A 25,278-nucleotide genomic window follows, 5' to 3' on the forward strand; every position below is an offset into this window, starting at 1 on the left:
GGATATATGAAAGAATTCTTTAAGGTGAAAATCAGTAACTCCAGACTGTTTGGGAAGCCGATAATCTAATAGAGGAGTAAGGCGACGCCGAACGCGCTTCACTATTCATTGTAAGAAACTGACAGATGCAGTCATTGAACTGAGATGGTTGAAAGTAATGTACTCAGGAAGTTAAGACCCAAAACTGGTCTTATCATTAAGACCAAACTTGTTGGTACCACTGAAAACGTCTATCAAATTATAAGCTCGTTGTAGTTACCTCAACACTAACATCAAATTTAGTCTATTTTTAACGAATATCCTTTTTGATCTGCAAAATATAAGCAAATTTTTGCTAGAATATTGCGACTGCTGGGTATCATTACAGTAATTTGTGATAAAAATTTGATATACAAATTGGAAGTGACAGTATCCATCAGTATGGAAGCTTTGATAATTTTATTGCTTGTTACACTGTGGGTCATCTTAATAACAAACAAGTCAGGAAACCGGAAGCTTGACGCTTCTGGTATAAAAGGTTTTGTGTTTCCCTATGTGAGGAGCATAACGTAGTGCTCCATTGGCTTATAGCATTGACTCGAGATATAGAAATCGCTCAGTTCCGGGCAGGTTACTGCCATTGCCAGAACTCAGCGATTTAAATATCTCGAGTCAACGCTATCAGCCAATGGAGAACTGCGCAATGAAATTGTTTTTCCGCATTAACGCAACCTGGATAAAGTGGCATTCCCCAACTGGTGTTCTTTGTGATCGACGTATCAGCGTACGTCCCAAATCTAAAATTTACTGCAATGTCGTTCGTCTGCCGCTCTCTACAGTTCTGAGCGTTGGCCGACTATAAAGGACAATGAACGGCGTCTTGCGGTAATGGGGACGAAGATGTTGCATTGCACTCGTGGCGCGACACGTTTTGATCACGTCTGAAATGAGAATATCCGCGATCGATATAGGTTTGTCCCGATCGTGAAAAAGCTGCGAGAGAGGCGTTTTCGAAGGTGTGGTCACGTAATTCCCGCTAACGAGAATTCTACAACCAGTATTGGTCAGAACATCAAAGTAAGCAACCAAAAAGCCGGCCAAAACAATCGTGGCTTGATACACTGGATGGGGATTTAAAGGTCTCGCGATTACGTCCTGATCTGGAATTTGATAAAATAAAATTACGAAACCGATCACGACGAGCCGATCCCGCTTGTGAACGGAAGGCTGAAGAAAAAGAAAAAGATGTGAGGAGCGCGATTGCACGACAGCTCCATGTCACATAGCTAAAAATTCCATTGCCCTCTAGTTTCTAGAAAGCGATTTAAATAAATCATTTGATGGAAAGCCCTGTATTGATAATAGTCAACCTCATACGCTTCACACTCTGAGTTTAATATTATTAGCAAACGCCAAGAATTTAACTAACATCAAATATAAAAAAAGGGCTAGGGTGAATTAGATTCTTCTTGAATGGGATTTTAATATTTCACTCGAATGTCAATTATTCTCGTTAATTTTGACGTCAGCATCTTATTTTTATGGCTTAGGATTCAGTTAATTCTCACGAAATTGACAAGTTTGAACTGCTACAACTTTGGCACCAATAGTTGCATTTTCATTAAACTTGGTATGTGTATGCAATGTCGGTACAAAATTTAGTACACCTACGATGAACCTAAGGGGAGTTTTTTAGTCAATTTCTAAAAGTTGATAATATACTATTAGTAAATTTATTTGCGCAGATACCGGAATGGGACATATTTTGAGGCCTACATTTCATCTAGGCGCACCACCATGATTTTTTTCGGATTTTTAGGTTAGGCAGATTCGGAAAATGAGTCCTGACTCACTTTAAGTGCGTACATTTGGACTCCTTACTCACGCACCTTGCAATTTATGCCAAAACTAATGTCAGCTTCGGAAAGTACAAATCGAGACCTTTGATTTGATACCCTACACGACTATATCCGGTGAAAAAAATTTTTGAATCCTCTCTTTGCATGTATGGGGAGCCCCCCTTTAAACTCCACCTAAATTTATGCCACTCGCTGTATGTGTGGGATTTCATAGTTCCCATCGGTCCACCGAATTTCGTTCGGAGCGGTTGAGCCGTTTTGGAGAAAAGTGCGTGTGACAGACAGACAGACATTGAATCGATTTTAATAAGGTTTTGTTTTACACAAAACCTTAACAAAAAGAGAAGAGGAAAAAGAGTTGAAATATTTCGCCAGGAGTTGATAAAGATTTGCACAGCCACTTGTCCCGCCGAGGAATGACATATGTTAATTGTGTGTCAAACTGTATAAAAATCCAACCTGAAGAGGTTGTATTTCAAATGTTGTGTATCCCGTAACTATCTTTTGTGTGAAAAATGTAAGATTAATGTTTATGCCGTTCAAGTTCAAAATTCTACAGTAGAGCTTTGAGGGTATCAATAAGTCTTCAAATAAGTAACAAAACCTAAAAAACAAAAAATACGGGAAAGCAAACATGGAAAAAGTATCGAAACAGCGCAAATCAAAACCGATTATGAGTTTAATTTAACAAAATACAAGAAGGTTTTATAGTGATATTATTATCAGGAATAAGGTTCTCTTGATCAATTGAAATTCAAACTATTTTAATGTGAAAATTATGTCTAAATACTTTTATCCCCTTTCAAAAAGCAAATGAAATTGAACTTTTCTCATAGATATATGTTAGTAGTTATGTACGCTTGTAAATGGTGTTAATTTGTTCCTTCGTTCCAAAAACGGATAAATTGTCAGTTTCAACTCACTCAATCGATGAAGCATTAAATCTTATTTCAACGCTTCCTTAAAACTATCCTAACCAATTTCGATTTAAAATTTTACCACAACAACTTATATCATTTGCTCCTAGTCCGATTATCCTTACCCTCTAAATGTCTACATCTTTTTCTAAACTAGGCTAACCTGTACAAAAATCCAATTGTTCTCAATAGCACAGTTCTTTAAAGTAATTCGTCAATTAATTCTGTATATTCTATAAAGATTTATCATACATTTGTGTTTATTTGGAATCGAATTATCTAATTGTAATTTCTTGAAGATTTCTTATAGAAAAACCAACGAGCAGGATCAATTTTTTGGTTTTATTATTTTATTTCATGTTATTTTTATAGTCAAAGTTCTGACGAGATGGTCCAACAGCCGATTCATTGTTACTTCTATCTAGTAGATATTCGTTTCTTTCAATTTAAAATTTCCTCCTATATATCATTAAATTCCGTACAAATTCAACAATATATGAATTGAAAATTACAATACAAATTGTTTACCTGTATATTTTATTAATAAAACGTACTAAACTTTTTAAAAAAGATGAAAATAAAACAAGTAGTAGGCGCTGCTTACCCTCTAAAGTAAGGAACACGGTTTCGTTGTGTTGTTGTTTTGTGAATTCTTAATGTTGCATAGGATGCAACCCAAGCAATTGTTCGCTGTTTGGCTCTGTTCCTCTGGGTAGCAGCGCTGAGTTCTATGCTACACTTGGGTTACCTGCGTTGTCAAACCGTTGTTCTCTCGTCCAGCATCTGTTCGTCCTGGACCATTTTCATCATCTTGTGCAACTGGTAACCATCTATCGAAGAATTTCGGTCGGAAGAGTAGATTGAAGGTGGAGCGGAATTGACGGCTCATCGAACAGTATAAAATGAAGTTGATACCCGAATTGAGTAAGGCAAGGATATCCATAACTTCACCTGTAAAAAAATAAAATTTTTTTATGAGATTTTGTTGTAGGTGGAATTTTGTAGATGAAATCATATAATAAAGAATGCAGAGTTGTAGATTTCGAAAAAGCACTTAAATATGAATAAAATTTATCTAGATTCCTGAAAAACAAGGAAGAAATCAAGAACGAATCTGTTCTGAATAGAAGAACCGCCCTTACATTTTAGGGAGTTTTGAATTTGAAACTTATTTTTTTTTTTTCAAATAAAATTTGTCTGCGCTTTTACGGAAATCGGAAATCATTGCATGAAGGCTCGCCATCGCATAAACCAGTTGAGAATCGGAAGCTCCATGCATCAGGTACGGAAGGTTTTGTGTTTATCTTCTGAAAGAGCATTTGAGTATAGAACCCTTCCATTTGTATTTAGCATGCCAGACTACTTGTTTGTGTGTGCGTGTGGTAGTGGGGGAGAAGCCATAGCTACCCATCGCAACTGGAGGACATCGGCACCGAAGATCTGATGTGTGGTACGTTCATAAGCGGGACATTAACATAGGAAATGCTCCGTGGATTGCGCTTCCTTATCATAGAAGAGGAACGTATCATCTTGAATAATTCCTATCCTGAACATATGTCCAGCTAATGAATTATGGCCTGTTAGATTGCTCACAATACTCCTGCAAGTCCTCCTGGTTTTCGACAGGATAAATTTTGCGGTATGCATGTTCGGTTCTGGCAGGAAAAATTTGGTGTGTCTAGCAGCATTTAGGCTCTGCCACGTATCATCGAGGGAAGCATGTTCCCAGTTTTTGAAGACAGCCTTAGCCAATACTATTGATACTCCAAGTGCTGGTTCTGGTCCTGGCATGGAGGAGATTGAACCCTCTTTTGTTAAAGCATCCAAAATGTCATTTCCCTCTACGCCATAGTGACCAGGTACTTATAGTAATTCCACCGTATAGAATCTAGAGATAGGGTTCAGACGGTTTCTGCATTGCTGAACGATTTTTGAAGTGATCAAAGGGCTACTAAACGCCCTCAATGCAGCCTGACCAACCGCTCGTCGATCTCCCAGTTTGCCACCCTTAGGATCGCATATACTTAAGTTTGAAAAACCGTTGCATATTGTCGCAAAGGAAAAACCCAGTCGTCGTTTTTATTCGAGAGGTAGACTCCGGCTACATTTATCGTCGAAACAGCTATGCAGTGTTTTGGGTTGTAGTAAACTTACATAAAAGAGACAACTTTGAGCTACTTTAACTTTATCAGTCATAGTGGGATTTTCACCAAAGTTAGGATTATCTTGCTTCATTTCATAACCTAACTTTAATTGTAACATACCTACGGAAGTGTTTGGTCTATTCTTTATTCTTTCTGCTTATTTCAGAATTAACTTAGGGGGGGGGTTCCCACTCAATTTCCAAAAAGTATAGGATATACGATCAAGTATTGTTAGATGTTGGTATGGAGGATATTTTGGGCCATGGACACCACATGGGGAAGTTTGGTAATTTTTTTTTCAGATTTGTCGGTCGGGTACTTTCTGAGAATGGGTCCGTGAAAGGAATGATTCCTTCGAATTCCAGCACTCCCCCGTTCACAACCAATGTCAAAACAAACCGGGATACTCCACATAACTATTTTTGATGAAAAAATATTTTAGTCCCCTCTTTTGCATTTCTGGGGACGCCCCTTTAATTTAATATAGCACGATGCTGCTCTCTACATGCGTGGCCGTTCACAATTCCAATTTTTCCAATAAATTTCGTGCCAATCATCGTTTCTGAGAAAAAGGGTTTGCCAGACAGACTAGCAGATATTTCATTAACACAAACACAAATCCTTAAAAAAAACTTTAATTCGCCTATTTAAGTATTGATGATTTCCTATCAACCCTAATTGTCATTAATCAATCCTTTCGATTTTCTTTCGGTTTAGGATCGGTTTAGAAGTAATGGTTGAATGAAATGACCATAACAGAGTCAAAGGGGAAACAGATCCCGCAATAATCGCAGTCAACAGAGATCCTGGAGATGAACCATCAACAAAATATCTTCACAATCCCCTGAAACATGTTATCATTGATACGGCCATAAACATACTTGGCCTCAGCCGCAATTTGGAACGGCTGTTTCGAGAAGAAGAATGCCGCATACCGGCAATGTTGCACCCTAAAAGAACGCGGGCACATGCGGAGACTTTTCACGAACTCCGAGAGCGGCGAAGCGACTTCACAGATGAAAAAAGGAAGCCTGGGAGAACCTACAGGTCTGTGAACTCGAAAAGTACAGGGAGTAACCGCACCAGCAGGATGAAGGCTTATACACTTCGATGTTCATCCTACCGAGACAAAGACGGAAATTTATTCTTCGACAGAATGATTATATTAAAGCGATGGTTTGAGTATTTTGTTGAACTATTTAACAACCAGAACATCGGCGAGTTGGGGGTCCCGCCAACTGAAGACGGCGGACAAAAACTGCCACCATTAAGAAGAAGAAACAGTCCGTGAAATTCGTCAGCTTAAGAATCATAAATGGTTCACCAACTCATGCCCAACGTGTGGGACAGCCAATTCTTGACGACTGGCAACGAGCCCCCGATACATCAAAAGGAGAATATCACGCAGTATAGCAATTATAGAGGTATCTCGTTGCCGAGTACCATTAATAAGATATTCTCCACTATCCTGTTAAGTTGGATAACCACATACGCCTAAAACATCAATGGCCTACACCAAAGAGGGTTCACCCCAGGCAAATCAGCAGCAGATCAAGTTTTCTCTCTGCGGCAAACGATAGAAAAACCATTGGAATATGATCATTAGTTGTACCATATTTTCAAATACTTTAAGGGCGCTTATGATAGCAGGCTACGGTAAAACTATACACGGCAATTAGGGACTTCAGTATCCCGAAGAAATTGATAAGATTGACTAGGTTGACCATGGCGAATGTGCGAGGCCAGATAAAAGCAGCAGTATCACTCCCGAGACTCTTCGACACCAACAACGGTTTAAGACCAGGGGATGCTCTATCATGCATCCTCTTTAACCTGGCCCTGGAAGAAGTGATCTGTGATGCTGAGGTAAATATGAGGAGCGCGATCCTATTTAAGTCCACCCAACTATTGGTCTATGCTGACGATATCGACATCATGGGAAGAACGATCCGAGACGTACAAACTGCTTTCATCCAGATCGATCAGGCAGTGTTTGTCCGAGATCTTGGACTACATATCAATGAAGGCAAGACAAACTGTATGGTGGCAACGTCAGCACCAAAAACCAACCAACCAACAACATCGAATTGCACTGGTCAAACGGGGAGAATAAAGATAGGAGACTACAAATTTGAGACCGTTAATAATTTCTCCTATCTAGGGTCGAAAATCATAACCGATGACAGCTATGATGATGAAATGCGCATACGATTGTTGTCAGCCAACAGAGCTTATTTCAGCCTATAAAAACTGTTTCGCACGAAACGTCTCACCATAGGATCAAAGCTCTGTACAAGACAATGATCTTGCCGGTCCTTATGTCTTCCTCGGAGAATTGGGTTCTCAGCAAAAAAAAACTGCGAACTCTTCGAGAGAAGAATCCTCTCCTCCCTCCTTTTTGGCACCATACATGAGGATGAACGATTCCGTAGCTTACATGACGACGAAATCTATAACCGATACCATGATCGTCTGGCTCAATAGGTTGCGGTGGGCGGGTCACTTAACCCATAAGGAGGAGGATGATCCCGCCCGAGAAGTCTATAAGGGCAATATCTATGGTTGAAGAAGAGGACGAGGCAGACTCTGCCTGAGATGGGACGACAATTTAGGCCAGGACGCCAGACAGCTTTTAGGGATATCGAATTGGTGGACCTCGGTTGTTGCGCTGCTGATGATGATTGAACAATGGGTCTCAGAGAAAAGAATAAACAAAGCTGATTGGAATGCTGCGAGCGATGTTCCCGGCGAAACAGTGGTGGAAGAGATAGTTTTTTCAAGATAATATATCGTTATATCCCGGGAGAGAAAAACAGAGTGCCAACGAAGGCAAGGCAGAGACAGATGTTCATAAAGGCTTGGAGTTTTCGAGCAACAGTGGTGGCCACTTGATTAGTGCTTCCCCCTGAAAAATTGAACAGCCGGAAGATAATAGGAGGCAGCTACTGGTAGAAGTTTTGAATTTTCGAGTGCCAGTGGTGGTCACTTTGTATGTGTTACTTTCAACTAGTACCATAGAGAGCGCGTTGACACAAAACATACTCAATTTAATGTTGGTGATGAAGTATCTGCACTTCAGCACTGAATATTGACATAGGTTTCCTTCTGGGATGAAAAGATTCAAGATAAAACCATCTTTTAATTGTATTTTGTATAATGAATTCATGTGATCGATTTTCTGAGACGGTCAGAAGACTGTGATACTACAGTTCGATGTCGGTCCTTCGCCTACCGTTTCCCGCTCGATTGAAGGCTTAATGTCGGGTTCCAAGGGAATAGCATTGTATGAATAGGTTGTCAGAGTGTTGCACAGCCGCAAGCCCGGACGGCCACCTTTACGATACAGAGAATTCCGCGTTCACTTCCTTTTGGTAAACCGATTTTAAAGCGTCTTTACTCTCCCGGTTTTGCGCTTTGAAATTTAAAGTCTATCTGTTCAGTTGTCGGTCTGTCTTCTTCTCACATATATTTCGTTCTAAAACGATGTCACTCATTGATACGAAGTTCGATGGAAATATAAAATTGTGGGGCCCCGCGAATGCAATGAGTGACATTATTCTGCGTTAAGTTTAAGCAAAGGTGAATTATCCATCGTCTTACAGACATGGTTCTCTTTCATTTTATGTCAGTCTGTTGGAAAAATTCACCAGATTGTACACAATATTTTTGTTTTTGCTGTCATATAGCATTTCCTGCCCTTTTCGTAATTACATTGTCAAATTTTCGTACCCCTTTCCAACTTAACATTATTAAAAACTACCATTGTTTAATTTTCATTTAGAATTATTTTATCAGTTTTTTTTCCAAAATTTTCATCTATAACTATTTATCATCTCACACAACCCGAAACCTACATAGTAGCTACCATTGCGATTTTAGCATTGCATTGCTATGTACATTTCAATGTTCATGCACAATTAAATGGATTTCAGCTAAACGGACTGGCGCAGACAATACAGAAGTATTATAGTACCGAGTGTATTGTAGTGAAATTGCCGTATATATGTCACTTTCATCACCGATGTTTTGTCGTAGGCGACGTAATTACAAGGCGATCTATTGAGCTGAGTTTTTTTCTGAGCATCGGTCGGACCTGAGTATTCATACCGGGGAGACCGTGGGGAGTAGTGTTGTCGAAACTGGAGGGATTGATGTTGACATTGATATGAAACAGACAGTTTGTGTATGTTAGCTCTACTCGACGGAGCAGTTTGAACGTATTTTCTACCTAACCAGTCTGAACTTCGCTTAGCGTCTACTCGAATGTTTCAATTGTTCGAGTTAGCCTTGTCATTGTATATATTATTTAGGTGAACCCTCGTTGCCCACTTATTTTCCGTGTGCATCTTAAACTGAATTTTATTATTTTAGTTAGTCTTCTGACTTCAAATGACGTCCGTCGTACCAAGGAGATGTGTAGTAATTATCCTAACAGTTTACGTCTTGAATATGTTAGAGTTTATCGGAGATTGTTCACCATTATTTGGGGTTCATTATAACCATCTGCAAACAGCATGGCGCACGAAGATACAGGAGTGAAAAACAAAGATCTAGCGAACGCGAACCGAACGATTATTTAATAAGATACTCATCATTAAAATGCAATTCGCCGGCCTTTGCCGATAGAAACTCAATCAGAAACGCAATGTGTCTGTCCATAATGGGGAGCAGGGTGGGCTTCCCCGTCTTAGTCCTAACATAATTGATACTTTTCGAGCCACTCTATATAATCTATGGTACGATAGTAAATAGTAGTATTGTTTTGGTTTATGTCCTTAATTATAGCCATTATGCGGTCATCTACATTATTGTTTCTTAATATTTATTTAATGTTCTTTAGTTGCAGTGGGACAAGTACTTGGGTAAAATCAATAAACCACAAATGCGGTATACGGGTTTATTAAATACACTCGAAAGCTTTATCTGCAGTTTGTCCAAGAACGGATATTACTTCAGTGGTCAAAGGTTTTTCTTAGTTCTTATTTCTTGAGGTAAATAGCTACACCACGTTACTAAAAGGGGTTTCTATAATCTCTTTTTAATATTGTAATAATAATAATTTTCTTCAATTACTGTACTCATTTCTTAGCAATCTCCCAATCATTTTAATCCCCTTCGGGATCAAAATGCATTAGTTAACCATTTGGGGTTATCCACTGAATTTACCTATTTCCTTTTTATTTATTGTGATTCTAATGCTGCATACATATGTCTGTAGAACCTCAACAAGCCATTAAAAACCTTTGAGAACTTCGATCTCTATGTGTCATTATACTAAAATTCACGTGTCCTTTCGTATCGGATTTTGAAAAATAAATACGATATATCGAATGACCAATACGAGAGATAAATCTAAAAACAAGTCGGGAAACCGGAAGCTAGACGCTTCAGGTATGAAAGGTTTTGTATATTTTCTCTTTAATATATGGGTGTGCGTTTGTCCCAGTAGCATTTAGCACGTAAAATATGCATATATTATGTGAAAATAGCCACTTTCAAGTGATATTGACATTCATGGACTTGAATTTGCAGAGGAGCACAGATTTGACCTAGTATAACTTTGTTAGTAATAGTGCAGAATCATGATATATACTGTAGCCTACATTGCTGCAAAATTTTGTGATTCTAGGGTGAACTTAAGGGGGGTTTTCCTGTCAATTACTAAAAATTATAGTAATATACTATTATTAACTTTATTTGAACAGGTATCGATATGGAGGGTATTTCGGAGGCTAGGCACCATATAGTGGCAGCCCCCTGATTTTTTCCAGATTTTTCGGTTGGGTAGGTCCTGAGAATGGGTTCGTTAAAAAAATGACCACTTTCAACCCCCCGCACTCCCCACCTTTTCAGCGAAAGTCAAAACTAATACCGGCTTCGAAAAGTACTAATCGAGACCTTTAATTTGATACCCCACATATAGTCATTAAAAATACCCCACATATAGTGATTAAAAAAAAATTTACACCCCCTTTTGCATGTATGGGGACCCCCCCTTAAATTCGTCGTAAGAGGATGTAACTCACTATATGCGTGAGCGTTCACAGTTCCCACCTTTCTACCAAATTTTGTGTCAATCGCTATAACCGTCTCCGAGAAAAATGCGTGTGACGGACAGACAGACGGACAGACAGACAGACAGACAGACAGACAGACAGACAGACGGACAGACAGACAGACAGTAAACCGATTTTAATAAGGTTTTGTTTTACAAACAAAACCTTAAAAACACAAACAAAACCTTAAAAAAAATAACAGATCGAAAGTGCGTGGAATTGTAAAACTCCACATCCGAGTGCCGCAATCGAAAGGATGATCCACGACGGATCGCATCCCCGATTAATGTTCCTCCTGCCTCAGATGTATGGTGAGGCGCAGCGTTGGACGTTCCCACCTTACCTTGGTATCCTCAGGTCATTCTATTGGAGGATGTCCCTATTCTATATGATTTTTGTGGGACTAGGGAGGAGCAGGGAAAAGGAGGTTCTCAAATTGAAAGAAATGTATATAGAATTCATTTCAATTTTAAAATATTCCACATGAAAGCGGAAAGAATCGGTACAAGCAAACCTTTAAAGAAAAATAATAAAATTAATTATAAAAACCAGAAAATAAAAGAATAAAAAAACTCCGCCGCAGCCGGTCCCAAGCCCGGTTGTGAAAGGAGGAGAGATGGATAGCTTCAGTCTGAATGGTACCCCGTCTCAGGGGTAGGTGAGAAAAGTGCAGAACTCTGCAGTCTTGCAGATTACTCACTGAGGAAGCTATCCCCACACCTGGCAGTTAGGTATAAAATGCAAATCCATATATGAGAAGTAGAAGAAATTTACGGTCCGGTACGGATAATCGCCGGGAGTCGTCTGACTTGATCCCTTGTTGCACCAGAGATTCGTCGAGTGTTTCGCGCAATTCGCGTACGTGACTGTGCAGTGAGTCTCGGACCAAAACCGCTTTATTACTCGCAACGACACAATCCCGGCCACCATCACAGAACTTGTTCGACTTGAGGTCATCACGGAAACTGGTGACCAAGGGTCGATGGGGCAGAGACGACGGCACTAACAACACTATGCTGCACTGCAGGCAACAGTTTTAGTGCTTGCCGAAGCACTCTTCTTCACCGCCCAGCTGAAGTCTCCGCTGAGGTTCGGGACGAATTCCAAAAAGCGTGTATAGAATTCTCGGAAATGGATCCTTTGAATAGACCAAGTATACCCAGGGTCTATGTATCTCCAGCGACTCCGGGAATTCTATCTCAAATCAATGATGAGATTGCATCTCGACTGTGTGCTGATATGTCGCTTTTGCAACTACAATCATTTGTGTATTGTGGTGCCGTTACGGCTATCAAATTGCGCGGTCAGAAGTTTCGCTTCCATGTTATTGGTTTGAGTGACCGAAGAGATCCACCATAGAAAATTCGTTTGGAACGTCGGCTCGACTCACTAAGGCAGGACATTGCTAGGCTGATTTAAATCGGCACTGACAATGCCAGCAAGCGGATGATAAATAAATTACAGAGGGTTTAAGGGAACTATGCTACCCCTCGTGAAACACAGTAGTTGAAATTCTGGACACACTAAAGCAGAAACTTTCTGCCAAATGTCGTCGTTTACGATGGTTTGGCAAAAGTTACTCCAGATGTGTCCAGAATTCAACGTACGCAAGGAACCAGCCGAGATCACTCAACGAATCCTAACAGAGTGTCCAGGCAGTACAGTTTTCGGTGACGGAAGCGAGAGAATATTGGGGTGGACTTTGCGCTGAGCATGTTGAGTGGATCACTACCAAAGGTTCCCGCAATGCCAAGATGCCTGGCATGAATTTTGCGGATGTTACCGAAGAGGAAGTTCGACGAGCCATAAACGGCTTGAAGAACTGGAGGGGCCAAGGTCTGTATCGGGTACAGAATTTCCTGTATAAGAAGCTTACCAGTATACACAATCGGTTGGCACATAGCATAAGTTAGGTGATTAGTCGGGCAGAGGAATTTCCACACTTTCTCACTACGAAAATTACCTATCTTGCCCTGAAAAAGGCCACGGTGCCGGACCTTGTGGACACAAGCGCGATTACTTGCTTACCAATTCTCTTCAAATGCATAATGTCCATTATTAGTGGAAGGGTCAATGCGCACCTCGAGACCAACAACATTCTGTCCGAGGAGCAGAACGGCTGCCGAGTTGTGTCAAGGGGTTGCATAGAGCAACTCATTGTCGATTCGGTAGTTGTAATAAAGTTTTTGGCGACAGTCGTGGAAGAGTAGCATTCCACCTTATCAGTCCGTATGTAGGGCGCTAATAAACCAGGGCCCATCCGAATACGGAGGGGCATCTTCCAGGAGGACTCGTTGAGTCCCCTTTGGTTTTGTATGGCACTGAACCCCCTTTCATGGCTACTGAATGATGCTAGAGGGCATGGTTTTGAAATAAAGTATGGCCTATGTGCTAAGTGCGAACTGACACACTTGATGTATTTAGATGACATTAAGCTGTATGCTGGTACTGACGACCACCTTAGAAGTCTGTTGCGAATAATCGACATGTTCAGCCGTGATATTCGGATGAGACAAGTAACGAATCCGAGCCATCCACAAAGGTCATCACGAGCCGCATACCGGACATAGCATTGTTGACCTCCACATGGAGTTGGTGGTCTGAAGGATGCTGTCCTGTCAGAATTCCTGCGACGTGTAAAGCTGGTAGTAAAATCGTTGAATGTATTTGCTAAAAAAATCGATCACAGGTCTACCAGTGACATTACCAGCGTCTATCGTACACGCAGAAGATCCTGGCTGAATAAAATAATGTGGAATATGAAACGTTCTGTTTCTACTGAAAAGAAACAGCACTGCTTTTGACGGTACATCCTCGGCCGCCCAGCTCCTCCAGAAGAAATATTTTCCAGGATTGAAAAATTTGTAAATACTAGCACCAAGTGGAGAGGAAACAGTCCGTGCAATTCATCGGCCTAAAAACCATAAGTTTCCGAAGGCAAATAGGATTACAGCCGAATCGCTTAAATATAGAGCGACCAATTACACCAACCTTTTCATCAACTAATTCTCAAGGTGTGGTATAGCGAATCAATGCCTGACGACTGGCAACGAGGCATTATCTGTCCCAAACATAAGAACGGGGATATCACGCAGTGAAAGTACCACGTTGCTAAGTACCACCTATAAGATATTCTCTTCACCTTGCCAGGTCGGACAGTTCCACACGACCAAATCATCATTGGCCCGTACCAAACAGGCTTCACTGCAGCCACATCAGCAATAGATCAGATTTTCTCTCTTTGGCAAGCTATGGAAAAACTGCTGGAATATAGATATCAATTGCACCATCCTTTCATCGACCTTAATGCCACCAATGATAACATAAACCGGGTGAAACTGTGCACGGTCATGAGGGAATTCGGTGTCCGAAATTGATAAGTTCGACTAGGTTGACTCTAACAATGTGCGAGGGCGGATAGAAGCAACATGATCACTCTCGAAACCATTCAAGATCAACAAGGGTCTAAGACAAGGGGATACCTTATCAAACTAGTGGCCTACACTGACGATATTGACATTATGGGAAAAACCCGAAGTGTCGAAGTGTACCGTCTACTTTCATCCAGATCGAGCAGGCAAAGCGAGATCTTGGGGCGCAGATTAATTAAAACAAAGAAAAGTGCATGATGACAACCTCAGCGCCAAAAACCAATGAACGAACGACATCGAATCACACTGGCCAAACGAGAACAAAAAAGATGGAAGACTACAACTTTGAGACTGTGGAAAATTTTTCCTATCTAGGGTCGAAAATCACAACCGATAACAGCTATGACGATGAAATCCGCGCACGGTTGTTGGCTGCCAACAGAGCCTATTTCAGCTTACCAAAATTGTTTCGCTCGAAACGCCTAACGATAAGGTCATCTTGTCAGACCTTATGTATTCCTTGGAGACTTGGAGTTCTTAGCAAAAAAAGTTGTGAACTCTTGGCCACGTCCTAGAGAAGAATCTTCCAAAGAATTTTTGGCTCTCTACATGAGGACGGAGGATTCCGCAGCCTCTATAACGATGAAATCTATGGGCAGTACCATGACCGTTTCATTGTAAATAAAATCTGGCTCAACAGATTGCGGTGGGGGGTCACCTAATTCATATAAGTGAAGATGCTCCAGTCCGAAAAGTCTATAAAGGCAATATGTATGGTAGAAAAAAAAGACGATCAGACCTTGCTTGAGATGGAACGGCAGACAGCTTTTAGGGATATCAAATTGGTGGACCTCGTCGTAAAACTGGGATGTCTGGAGTTCCTTTCTAAGGCAGGCCTAGACTGGATACAGATTGTTGCGACGCTGATGATGATGATGAAACCCGGAGCATGTGTAGTGACATTGTGCTTGCAAGTATGATTTGCGATAATTTGTGTGATTGTGCGATGGACAAAGGCAATCCAAGTTTACTTGGAAATGTAGAGGTCCTTTTGGAAATGTCAGTCTCACTTACGCCATTAATGACTATTCCATATCCCCCTCAGTCCGGACTCAGAAAAACTGTAGACCCGAATACTGGAATGAGGAGGAAAGATCCATGATGGGTCGCTTCCTGAATCGATATGGTACCTGCCCCAGATCTTTAAGGCACGCGGCCTTCTGAAATTTCTGCTCTTCTTTGCGCATTCCCTTATCTATTAATTTTATTCGCCTTGGCTGTGAATGCAAATACTCCGTTCTTCTTTTTCCTCCACTTTCATTGAAGTTTTCTACCTTTGCAACCATTTCGTTTCTGTTGTTGCAACTTCTTTTTTTTACGTCACTGTGATACAAGCAAAGATAGCAGAGAAGCGAAACGATGAAAATTAAGGCAGTGATAACCGGGGACGAGTTGCTGAATACCAGTCGACTCAGTTGCGAATAAGTACCTGAGTCAAATCAGGGTAATAATCAATGAAATGCTGATCAGATTGCCTCCTTCATGAAATGCTCTAATACACTTCAAGGTTCTTAACCATTTCGATTGTCGCGGCAACGATTACTGCTATTGTTATTATTAGTGGTTGGCGATTGCCCCATCACAAGGGGCGCGTCCAAAACCTAACTACGTGACAGCTAAGGCCACTCAACGCGAGTTCTTTTCGTCTGTTTCTATTTGCAGCTCGACTGATGTTTGCGCCATGCTTATTCGTTTAAGAGGCCCTGAACAAAGATCAATTCTGTCCACCCTCATGAAACCGCCAGTGATGAAACGGTCGCTGGTTCCAGTTTTGTGATCAGCTCAGGAACCCGTTCTTGAGGCATGTTATCTGCAAACAAATTGGTTCACATTCAAAATCCATGGAGGATGCAATCCGTCATGGACCTTTTTCCAACCCCAGGCGCGCCACCAGGTCCGTAGTTTTTGGTATTTTGCATTTTGAGCTTCGCGCCCGTTTCAGTTTCAACTCTACACTATATCCTACATATGAATTTTTTTTAATGACAGGATTAGGGTTGAAGCACTTCTTCTCGGCTGCGATGTCAACGCCCACCACGAAGTGTGGGGAAACAGCGACACTAATCGTAGAGGTGAGTACCTTCTCGAATTTATTCTTAGTAATAAGTTAGAAATTTACAACGTAGGGAACACTCCAACATTTGTGACCAGCACCAGACAAGAGGTACTAGATATAACTCTAGGAAATACCCTAATGAACGGGATGGTCAGGAATTGGAGGGTGTCTGATGAACCTTCAATGCCTGATCACAGGATAATCAGATTCGACATTGAAGGTAACTGCGAAATAAAAAGAATAATAAGGAATCCCAAGAGAGCGGATTGGGAATCCTACACAACGCACCTGAGCAACAATATTGCCCACCTTCAAGGGGGCGGTGACATCAGGAGCGAATTGGAATTAGAAACGGTGGTGGAAGACCTCAACACAATCGTCATTGACGCATATGAGGTCAGCTGTCCGGCCAAGACAGTCAAGTCATCAAGGGATGTACCATGGTGGAACAGGAACCTAGAATGAGAATGGAGGTACGAAAACTCTTTAACCGGGCAAAACAAACCGGGGACTGGCGGAGGTATAAAAATGCACTGACTGCGTATAGCAACGCGATCAGGAAAGCGAAACGGAACAGCTTTAGGGAATTCTGTGAAAGGATTGAACAGATCACAGAAGCAACCAGGCTGTACAAGGCTGTTGCCAAAGACGGGGGAATATCCTCTGTCTGCTTGAAAAAGGAAGATGGGACATTCACCGAGAATGAGGAGGACAGGGTGCACCTGCTTCTCAGAACTCATTTCCCGGGGTCCTACCCCTCGGCGGCAGGCGACAACAATCTGCCTAACACCCCACCAACGAATAAAAGGGGAAGAAAAGAGAGCTGGAAACTAGCAAAAGAGGTATGCTCAGAAGCTAGGCTAAGATGGGCAGTGCGAACTTTTCAATCAATGAAATCTCCCGGAGTAGATGGCATTTTCCCAGCACTTATCCAGAGAGGCCTAGGAATTATCTTAGAGTCTCTTCTGAGGGTGGTAAGGAGGAGCATAGCACTGGGTTACATACCAAGGGCATGGAGACGGGCAAAAGTGTTCTTTATTCCGAAAGCGGGTAAAAAGGATCCTTTTCACCCTAAATCTTTCAGACCAATCTACCTAACATCGCTCGTACTCACAACGGTGGAGAAGGTCATAGACAACTATATTAGAACTAACGTTCTAAAGCGTAATCCCCTACATCACTGTCAACACGCTTACCGGGCAGGACGGTCAACTGAAACTGCTCTGTATCAGCTGACAGAGGTACTACGGGACGCTATAGAAACAAAAGAAATTGCACTGTGCGCGTTTTTGGATATCGAAGGAACATTCGACAACACATCGCACACAGAGATACAGGATGCCCTGAGCCGCAAAGGAGTGGGAAACACCCTGGCACTCTGGATGGGCAAAATGCTAGAAAGCAGACAAATAGAGGTACAAACAGGTGGAAATTCTATTATCATGAACACCACTCAAGGCTGTCCACAGGGTGGAGTACTATCGCCGCTGATGTGGAGTATGGTAGTGGATGAACTTCTGGACGTGATAACAAATACTGGAATACAAGTCCAGGGCTACGCGGACGACATTGTTTTAATCTGTATCGGCAAATATGAAAATACCCTATGTGATAGAATCCAAACTGGATTAATGGTTACTAGCGCCTGGTACAGGAAGGTGGGACTGCGGATCAACCCAACCAAAACCACCATAGTACCATTCACTAGGAGGCGTGAGCTGGATCACCTGAAAGCCATAACATTACATGATATGGAGGTGAAACGAGAAACAGAGGTCAAATATTTGGGAATCACGCTAGACTGAAAATTACTCTGGAAGACACATGTCGGAAACACTTCTCGAAAAGCCACTTGACTTGCAGATCCATAGCAGGAAAAAAATGGGGTTGCAGCCCTAAGATACTACTTTGGATATATACTGCAATAGTAAGGCCAATGATTACCTATGGAGCGGTAATCTGGGCAGAAAGAACCCAACTCAGCACACAAGCCAGGGAATTACATAAGCTCCAAAGGCTGGCTTGCGTGTGTATCAGTGGGGCAATGAGGATATGCCCAACGGCATCCCTGGAGGTCCTTCTGGGATTAACCCCTCTCCATCTGCACATACAGATGCAGGCAAGGAGATCAATATTCAGGATGGCCGGTAGAATGAGTGAGGCGGAGAGCTGTCTAAATCGAAGGAAGATTGATATCCTTTCTAGGCGGTATCCCGAATTACTGATACGGAGGGACAACATGACAACAAGGTTTCACTTCGATAATAAGTTTGAAATACGTTGGAGTAACAAGGCAAACTGGGAGAGCGTGGCTGCGACATACGGCTTAAACCAGCAACTGATTACTTGGTACACTGACGGATCCCTCACAGCAGAGGGAGCGGGTGCCGGTGTCATTGGTCCAAGGAAAATGTACTTTGAGCCAATGGGCAAGTACACTAGCATATTCCAGGCGGAAATTTACGCCATAGACAAATGTGCCTCCTTTAATCTGCAAAGGAACTACAGGGGGCAGAACATAGCTATTCTCACCGATAGCCAAGCAGCGATCAAGGCACTTAGGTCCAACCAGGTGAACTCTAAACTGGTATGGGAATGCCTTGAGAGACTGAATACACTCGGCTCGTCCAACAAGGTCTGGATACTTTGGGTTCCAGGCCATGTTGGGTTGGAAGGCAATGAGGCAGCGGATGAACTAGCCAAGAAGGGAGCAGGGACGCCTTTACACGGCCAGAACCCTTCTGTGGAATCGGAAACGGTTTCATGGCTATGAATCTAAGAAACGAAGAGAAACGGTTGAGGCAACTCCGAATCATAGTGGGAATTCTCACTGGTCATTGTCGGCTGAATTATCACCTAGGGAAGCTAGAGATATCTTCGTACACTGCCTGCAGGTTCTGTGAGGAGGAGGACCAAACCTTTATTCACGTCCTGGGACGGTGTCCGGCACTTGTGCAAAGTAGGTCGATACATCTGGGAGAACACTTAATTCCAGATGCAAAGCTGAAACTTCTGGAAGTGGGGAACATACTAAAGTCCCTAACGGTTACAGGCCTGCTTGAGATACTATGATCAACAGGTACACTGTAACCAGTAAAAGGGGCACAATAGTTCTTCAAGGACGCGGTGCGACTTTCCCTTAACAGAATAATAATAATAGGGTTGATGTGTCTAAAAGGATCCTTACATTCAAGAACGTGGCTTGCATAGAGACGTAGGAGCGCATATCGCTGGGACCCTTCAGGGGACGTGCAGTATTTCCGGGCATTTTCGCCGACTCGTTGGGATATCCAAAGGATGTTGCATAGCCCAATGAGCAAAATACCGTCTCGCCGTTCTCGCTTCACATTATTCCAAAATTAGGGAATCAGTCGCCAGGCATGTAAATTGTTTATTGAGGTTTTAGGTACTCCATGAAGCTATTTGTCCTTGCTTAATCCCCTGACGAAGATAAGCATTGCAATCTTTTTTTAGATAACTCTACATATTTAGCTTCATTAACGTTTGTAAAGCTGCAACTATTCTGGTGAAGCTATTATGGGTTTGCTTATCTTTTCACCATTTGTTGCATCACACACTCATATCCATTATTGCCCGTCCAATTTATGTACCTCAAAAGACTAGGGTCCATATAAAAAAAACTCTTATAATTTCACAAATCAATTACCGTCCACGTATCTCTCATAATATACGTGGGAAATTTCAGGACACGGTGCCATGTGTAACTTTCGGGCATAATAAACTTTCATAGACTTTATATCGAATTATCGATTGTGATGTGTGATAAAAAGATGACGATGAAGGTTAATTTTGTTTGAGTTTATCTTCTAATATGAGCATAGATATACGGGCGCACGGACATCTAGAATAAAGCTTGACGTGTAGAAATTGCTCGCATATTTTCGATCACACACGTGGGCGACCTTATATCGGTTGCAACGTGATAGATTAATAAGTGATTAGCAATGAACTTGGCAGAACCAAAAAAAAGCCTGAGATAGGATTAATGATGGGATGTGTGAATCGTTTGCGCGTTACCGCATGCAGGCATGGAATTACTGAGATCTTATCCTACCCGAATATACATAGAAAATTTATGATATGGCTTATGCACTTTATTAACGGCCCATATGTTTAAATAACGATAAAATGAACTGTAAACGTGTTACGATAATAAAACATAATAAGAGCTTTTCTCTGACTGTATAAAGTCTTACAGGCATTCAGTGAAATTGGTGTAAGAAATCACGTGAAAGTTGCACATGAGGTTAGTACATGTAAGATGGTCACAAGGAAAACTGAGTCTTCATATGGATGAACATATCAGACACAGGCACAGCTGCTCCTTGGTATAATCACATATGGTCGTTGTATACAAGCAAAATTATTAATTTATGAGCACGGATAAAACCTGAATGACATTCACTTTCTTATCGTATTGCTTATGATATGTGAACATTTTCGTGATGAGAATGTGAATGTAACATGAAGCAATTATTTTTGTAATAGAATCAAAAGGATTACTTGTATCTTCCTGAGAATATTTAGTCTCTTATCAGACACGTGGCGAGTAGAGGAGTGTCCCCACAGGACACCGGTGGGTAGGCGGAAGATAAAATATTACTTCAGGTCCAAATTCAGCTGGGAAAGACAGATTAAACGGAAAGGACTCTAAAATTCGTTATTGAATTGAAAAAACTGCACAGAAGCTTCTATCTAAGATTTCATATTGTAAAAGTAGCATCTTCTAACTTGTAGTGGCCGCATTTTCGCATTTTCGGGGTTAATTTGATCAAATAGTGCATTCTATAGTGCGCAATTACCTTATTGAATACACTCGGTCGAATGGATCATGATAGAGGGGAATGATCTGCCGCATCCGTCAATGCTGCCGCGTATTTTGCTGGCAACATAAACTCTAGAAATTCAAGGCTGGATATAGTGGGACCGGCTGATCGAGAGACAGCTGATAGCCGGGGGAGATCATTTTTGGCTGTTGGTAATGAAAGTTTAGGTTTCTGATTTGCCACAAGTAAGTGTGATTTGACAGTTGCGCTGTTCTTTGTTTGCCGACAAAATGAGGACGTAGATTTTGACCGCGAGAAATCACACTTGGAAGTGAAGGAAATGGAACCATTTCGCGAGATTTCAATGAGTGATAACTTCACGAAGAGGGGAAAGATTGGTGGGACTCGATGCGCACTTTCTGGACAGATCGAATTCGCTAAATTTCTGCAAAAGCGGATATTAATTTCGGATGGCTAAGGAGCAATTAGCAGCTATGAAGTCGACCTCTCTGATTTCTAAGGGTGTCACAATGGAAGCGGGAAACGAGTTCTACATTTGGAAATGGTCGACTATTTATTGTTTGTCACGAGAACATTCACTGTGACTCTAATAAAAATCCAAAAAAAAAAAAAAAAAAACTCGGTGATGAAAGTCAAAGATGTCCAGCAATATATAACGAGGTGGGAAAAACAAGAATATGAACAGGAAGGACGATAAGTTTGCTTTGCTAAAAGTGTTTAAAGCAATTTTCGGGTTTATTCCGTGAATCTGGTTATAAACGAAAATGGAATATCGAGTATATCTCAAGAACTGAGAGGACTTGAACCATGCCTCCATTGGTTACCATTAATTGGATTAATCGTGCAGACATAGCGATTTTAAATAGTAATTTGAAGGAACTCAAGAACGGCAACATGCAGAGCTCTAGGTGAATACGTAAGATTTTATTATTTCTTTTTTCAATTTTTCTTACCTAGTTTTATTATAAATGTATATACTTCTGTGTCATGAAGCATAATTAATTTTTTTTTATTTCAGAATTCGTTTCGTCTCTGCTCCTCCTCAGCCCTGCAAAAGGAGATTTACGGCTCCACGCACGCGGTCGACCCGAAGTTTTTTTTATTTTAATTTTTCAGGTTTTAACTCACATTTTGGTTTAACTCGTTAGGATTACGCGAATACCTGTTTGTGCGGTTATTTTGAAGATCCGGTATGGATCCACGCACTAGTATAGACATATGAATTTTGAATAATGACAAGTGAGGGATCGTAGCTTACAAAGGATGGCATGGCTAGGCGAGCGAGGAAAAACTGTCATTCCCCGGGGCTTGGAACAGAGACTACTCAAACTAAATAGATATTTTGGTGACCTGTGCGGGTTTTAGATTGGTAGTATGGCTTGCGTCAAGTGATTTCATTATCCTTCTTCTCTTTTAGCCCATTCCCATTCAGAAGTGGGATCGGCTCATTTCGGTCGGTTGTGCCATTTGGCTCTGTCAAAGCCTGATCCGGATGCAATAGCAAGGTCTTCAAATTATCATCCATCATATTAAGCCATCATTGTTTCGGCCGGCCTTTTGGTCGTTTCTTCGCGAATTACATGACCAAACCATCGAAGTTGCCTCTCTTGCAATTTTTGCATGATCGGTGCAATCCCATAACAGTCGCGCGCACTCTCACAGATGTGATCTTGGCGGAGTCCAGGGGCAGAGACAGGATACGTGTGCCGGAATGACTCGTACGGTGATATAAGTTTAGGGGGAGGGACTTAACAGCTACTAAGATACCACCGCCGGTTGTCTTGCCTAGTGAAGCACAGCTCTGTCACAGCGAAAGACCTTCGAGGAGCTCGGAATGTAGGATCTTCTCATTCAAACAGGTTTCAGTAATTCAGATGGCGTGATTTTGGAATGTCAAGGTAGATAATTTATAACCCGACAGCTTGGTCCTTACACACCTTAAATTTTGGTAAAAAGGTCTTAAATTATGAAAATCGTACAAGTTCTGCATTTTTTCGAAACTTACTAGTTAGCTAGACTCCTTTCCATCAAAAGGAAGATTGAGTGATAGCGTCGAAATCGTGGGGATACGTCAATCTGAAGGAAGCTATCATTCGGTCTGGAGAGCCATCCTTCGTCAGCTTCACACAGAGGTGGCAGAGTTGAGTTGAGCTTGCTTCTGATGTAGGCTAGAATATCATCGGAAGTAGTGGAGTACGCTACTCTAGACACGAATTGTTATTTCTGTGGCGAGGGAACTTTCAGGAAGTGGCCGCTGGAGCTATATCAGATCGGAATGATGCCAGGTGTGACTTGTCGCTTGAATAGAGGATGGCAGACAAAGACAGATTAGTGGGCTGGAGCGACTTAGATATATCGTCAGTATTGTTAGCCACCAAACAAAGGCGTATCAGAACCGAATGAAATGGCAGCTTGAGGAAACAGATTAGATGACTTCTTTTTAAAGATCGAGAGAATCCTGGGTCTGCAATTCACCTAACGAGGAGGTAGATACATGAAGATCACAATAATAGGGAAGGAAGAATTCGAAGTTACAAGGCTTACTTTCTTTTCTGCATGAAACTTTCTTACATCAAAATTAACAAACTCTTTTAATCTGGTGCACAACAAGGCGTAGATCTGCTTTCTCAGTTCAGTATTGGAATACTTCTGTACCTCCGAATTTTCTGAGCGTTCCATTCCATGGTACTGCAAAGATGTTGATTGTCGATTTATATTCAAAAAAATTTTTCGCCATTGACTTTCTGAGAATTGAGAATATTTGCATTTTTCATTGATTCAGATATTCTCACTAGCATTTTGGTAAGGGTTCTTTTTATCTAAGGAGTATTTTCGGTAGAACTAATTTTGGACATTTTAAGGAAAGTAGAAACAACTTAAGTGCGTTCACTAAGCACAAAAACACCTCGCTGAGATGCTAAGATGCAGATTACGTCTTGGTACGGCATAGCGCGTCAACCACACCTGCGGGCCATCGTTCGTAGCAACCTGAAATGCGCTTCAGCTCCCTCCACGACTTCCCGAGATGCCTCTGCTCCTCCTCTTCTGTACTGCGTCAAGTGCCCTTGGGCAACCAACTACGTTGGCCAACAGGGGGGAGGGAGTACGAACCTTGGTTCTGCTGGTGTTTATTTTTCTCTCTCCCTCTCCTTCCAAATGCAGAGCTATTTGGCCAAGATGCATGACCTTTTAAGAGAGCAAGCATATGCCATTAGTGTAACCAAGATGTTAGAAGAACGATGTCATTGTCCATTGAATTCTCTACGTCTTGCGGACTAGGCAGCGAGAAAAACGTCACCGACAAGAACAAGAAATAATATTGGTGACAAGATGCAGTCCTGGCGGATTCTGTTTTGGACCTCAAAATTCTGCGAGATTTGACATGTGATAACGGCTATTAATTTCTCAGGGATGCCCTTCCAGCGTAGCGCACTCCAGATATGCTCCCTGTTTACGCTATCGAAAGCTTTCTGGAATTCGATGAAGAGGAAGTGCACCGAAAATCTAAACTCAGAGCATTATTCTAAAATGATCCGTAGGGTGTTGTTTGGTTAAGGCAAGAGAATCCAGGGCGGAAACCAGTCTGCTCTCTGTCGATCAAGCTTTCGAGATGTTCTTTGATGTGATCCAGAATTGTTTTAATTATCATCTTTGCAACGGCAGGAAGCACGCAGATACCTCTCCAATTGCTACACTCAAAAGGGGTGCCCTTCCTTAGAATCATAACGATAATTCTCTTCTTCTTCTTCTTCTACCGCTGAACAGCCGCGAAATCTTGTATGATGATGCAACTTCTTTGCTCTACAAAAATGCGACAAACTGTCAAAAGTTTACTGATGTAAAAACATGCCACATATATATTAATGATACATTGGCGCTAAATATTGGCGGGTACGTCAGTTAGAGTGGCACAAACTTTTAAAAACGGAAAATAATTGGTTCTGCCATGCTAGTTCGGTCCCAGTTTTTTTATCATACCGATGACCAGGATTTCAACCCAGGCAATAAGATCGAGAGGCTGACACTAA

The 25,278-nt window shown here is 41.6% G+C and overlaps 1 protein-coding gene across 1 annotated transcript in view; it reads right to left on the bottom strand.

Moving 5' to 3' along the window:
- Positions 1-3,152: 3,152 nt before the first annotated feature.
- Positions 3,153-25,278, bottom strand: part of LOC119648906 (sex peptide receptor) — a 50,335-nt gene continuing 28,209 nt past the window's right edge. Inside the window, exon 3 of the mRNA XM_038050811.1 lies at positions 3,153-3,706. Coding sequence (XP_037906739.1) covers positions 3,489-3,706 — 218 coding nt within the window. The 3' untranslated portion in view covers positions 3,153-3,488. The remainder of the gene's footprint in view (positions 3,707-25,278) is intronic.

The sequence above is a fragment of the Hermetia illucens genome, chromosome 2 (assembly GCF_905115235.1).
Source record: "Hermetia illucens chromosome 2, iHerIll2.2.curated.20191125, whole genome shotgun sequence".
NCBI lineage: Eukaryota > Metazoa > Arthropoda > Insecta > Diptera > Stratiomyidae > Hermetia > Hermetia illucens.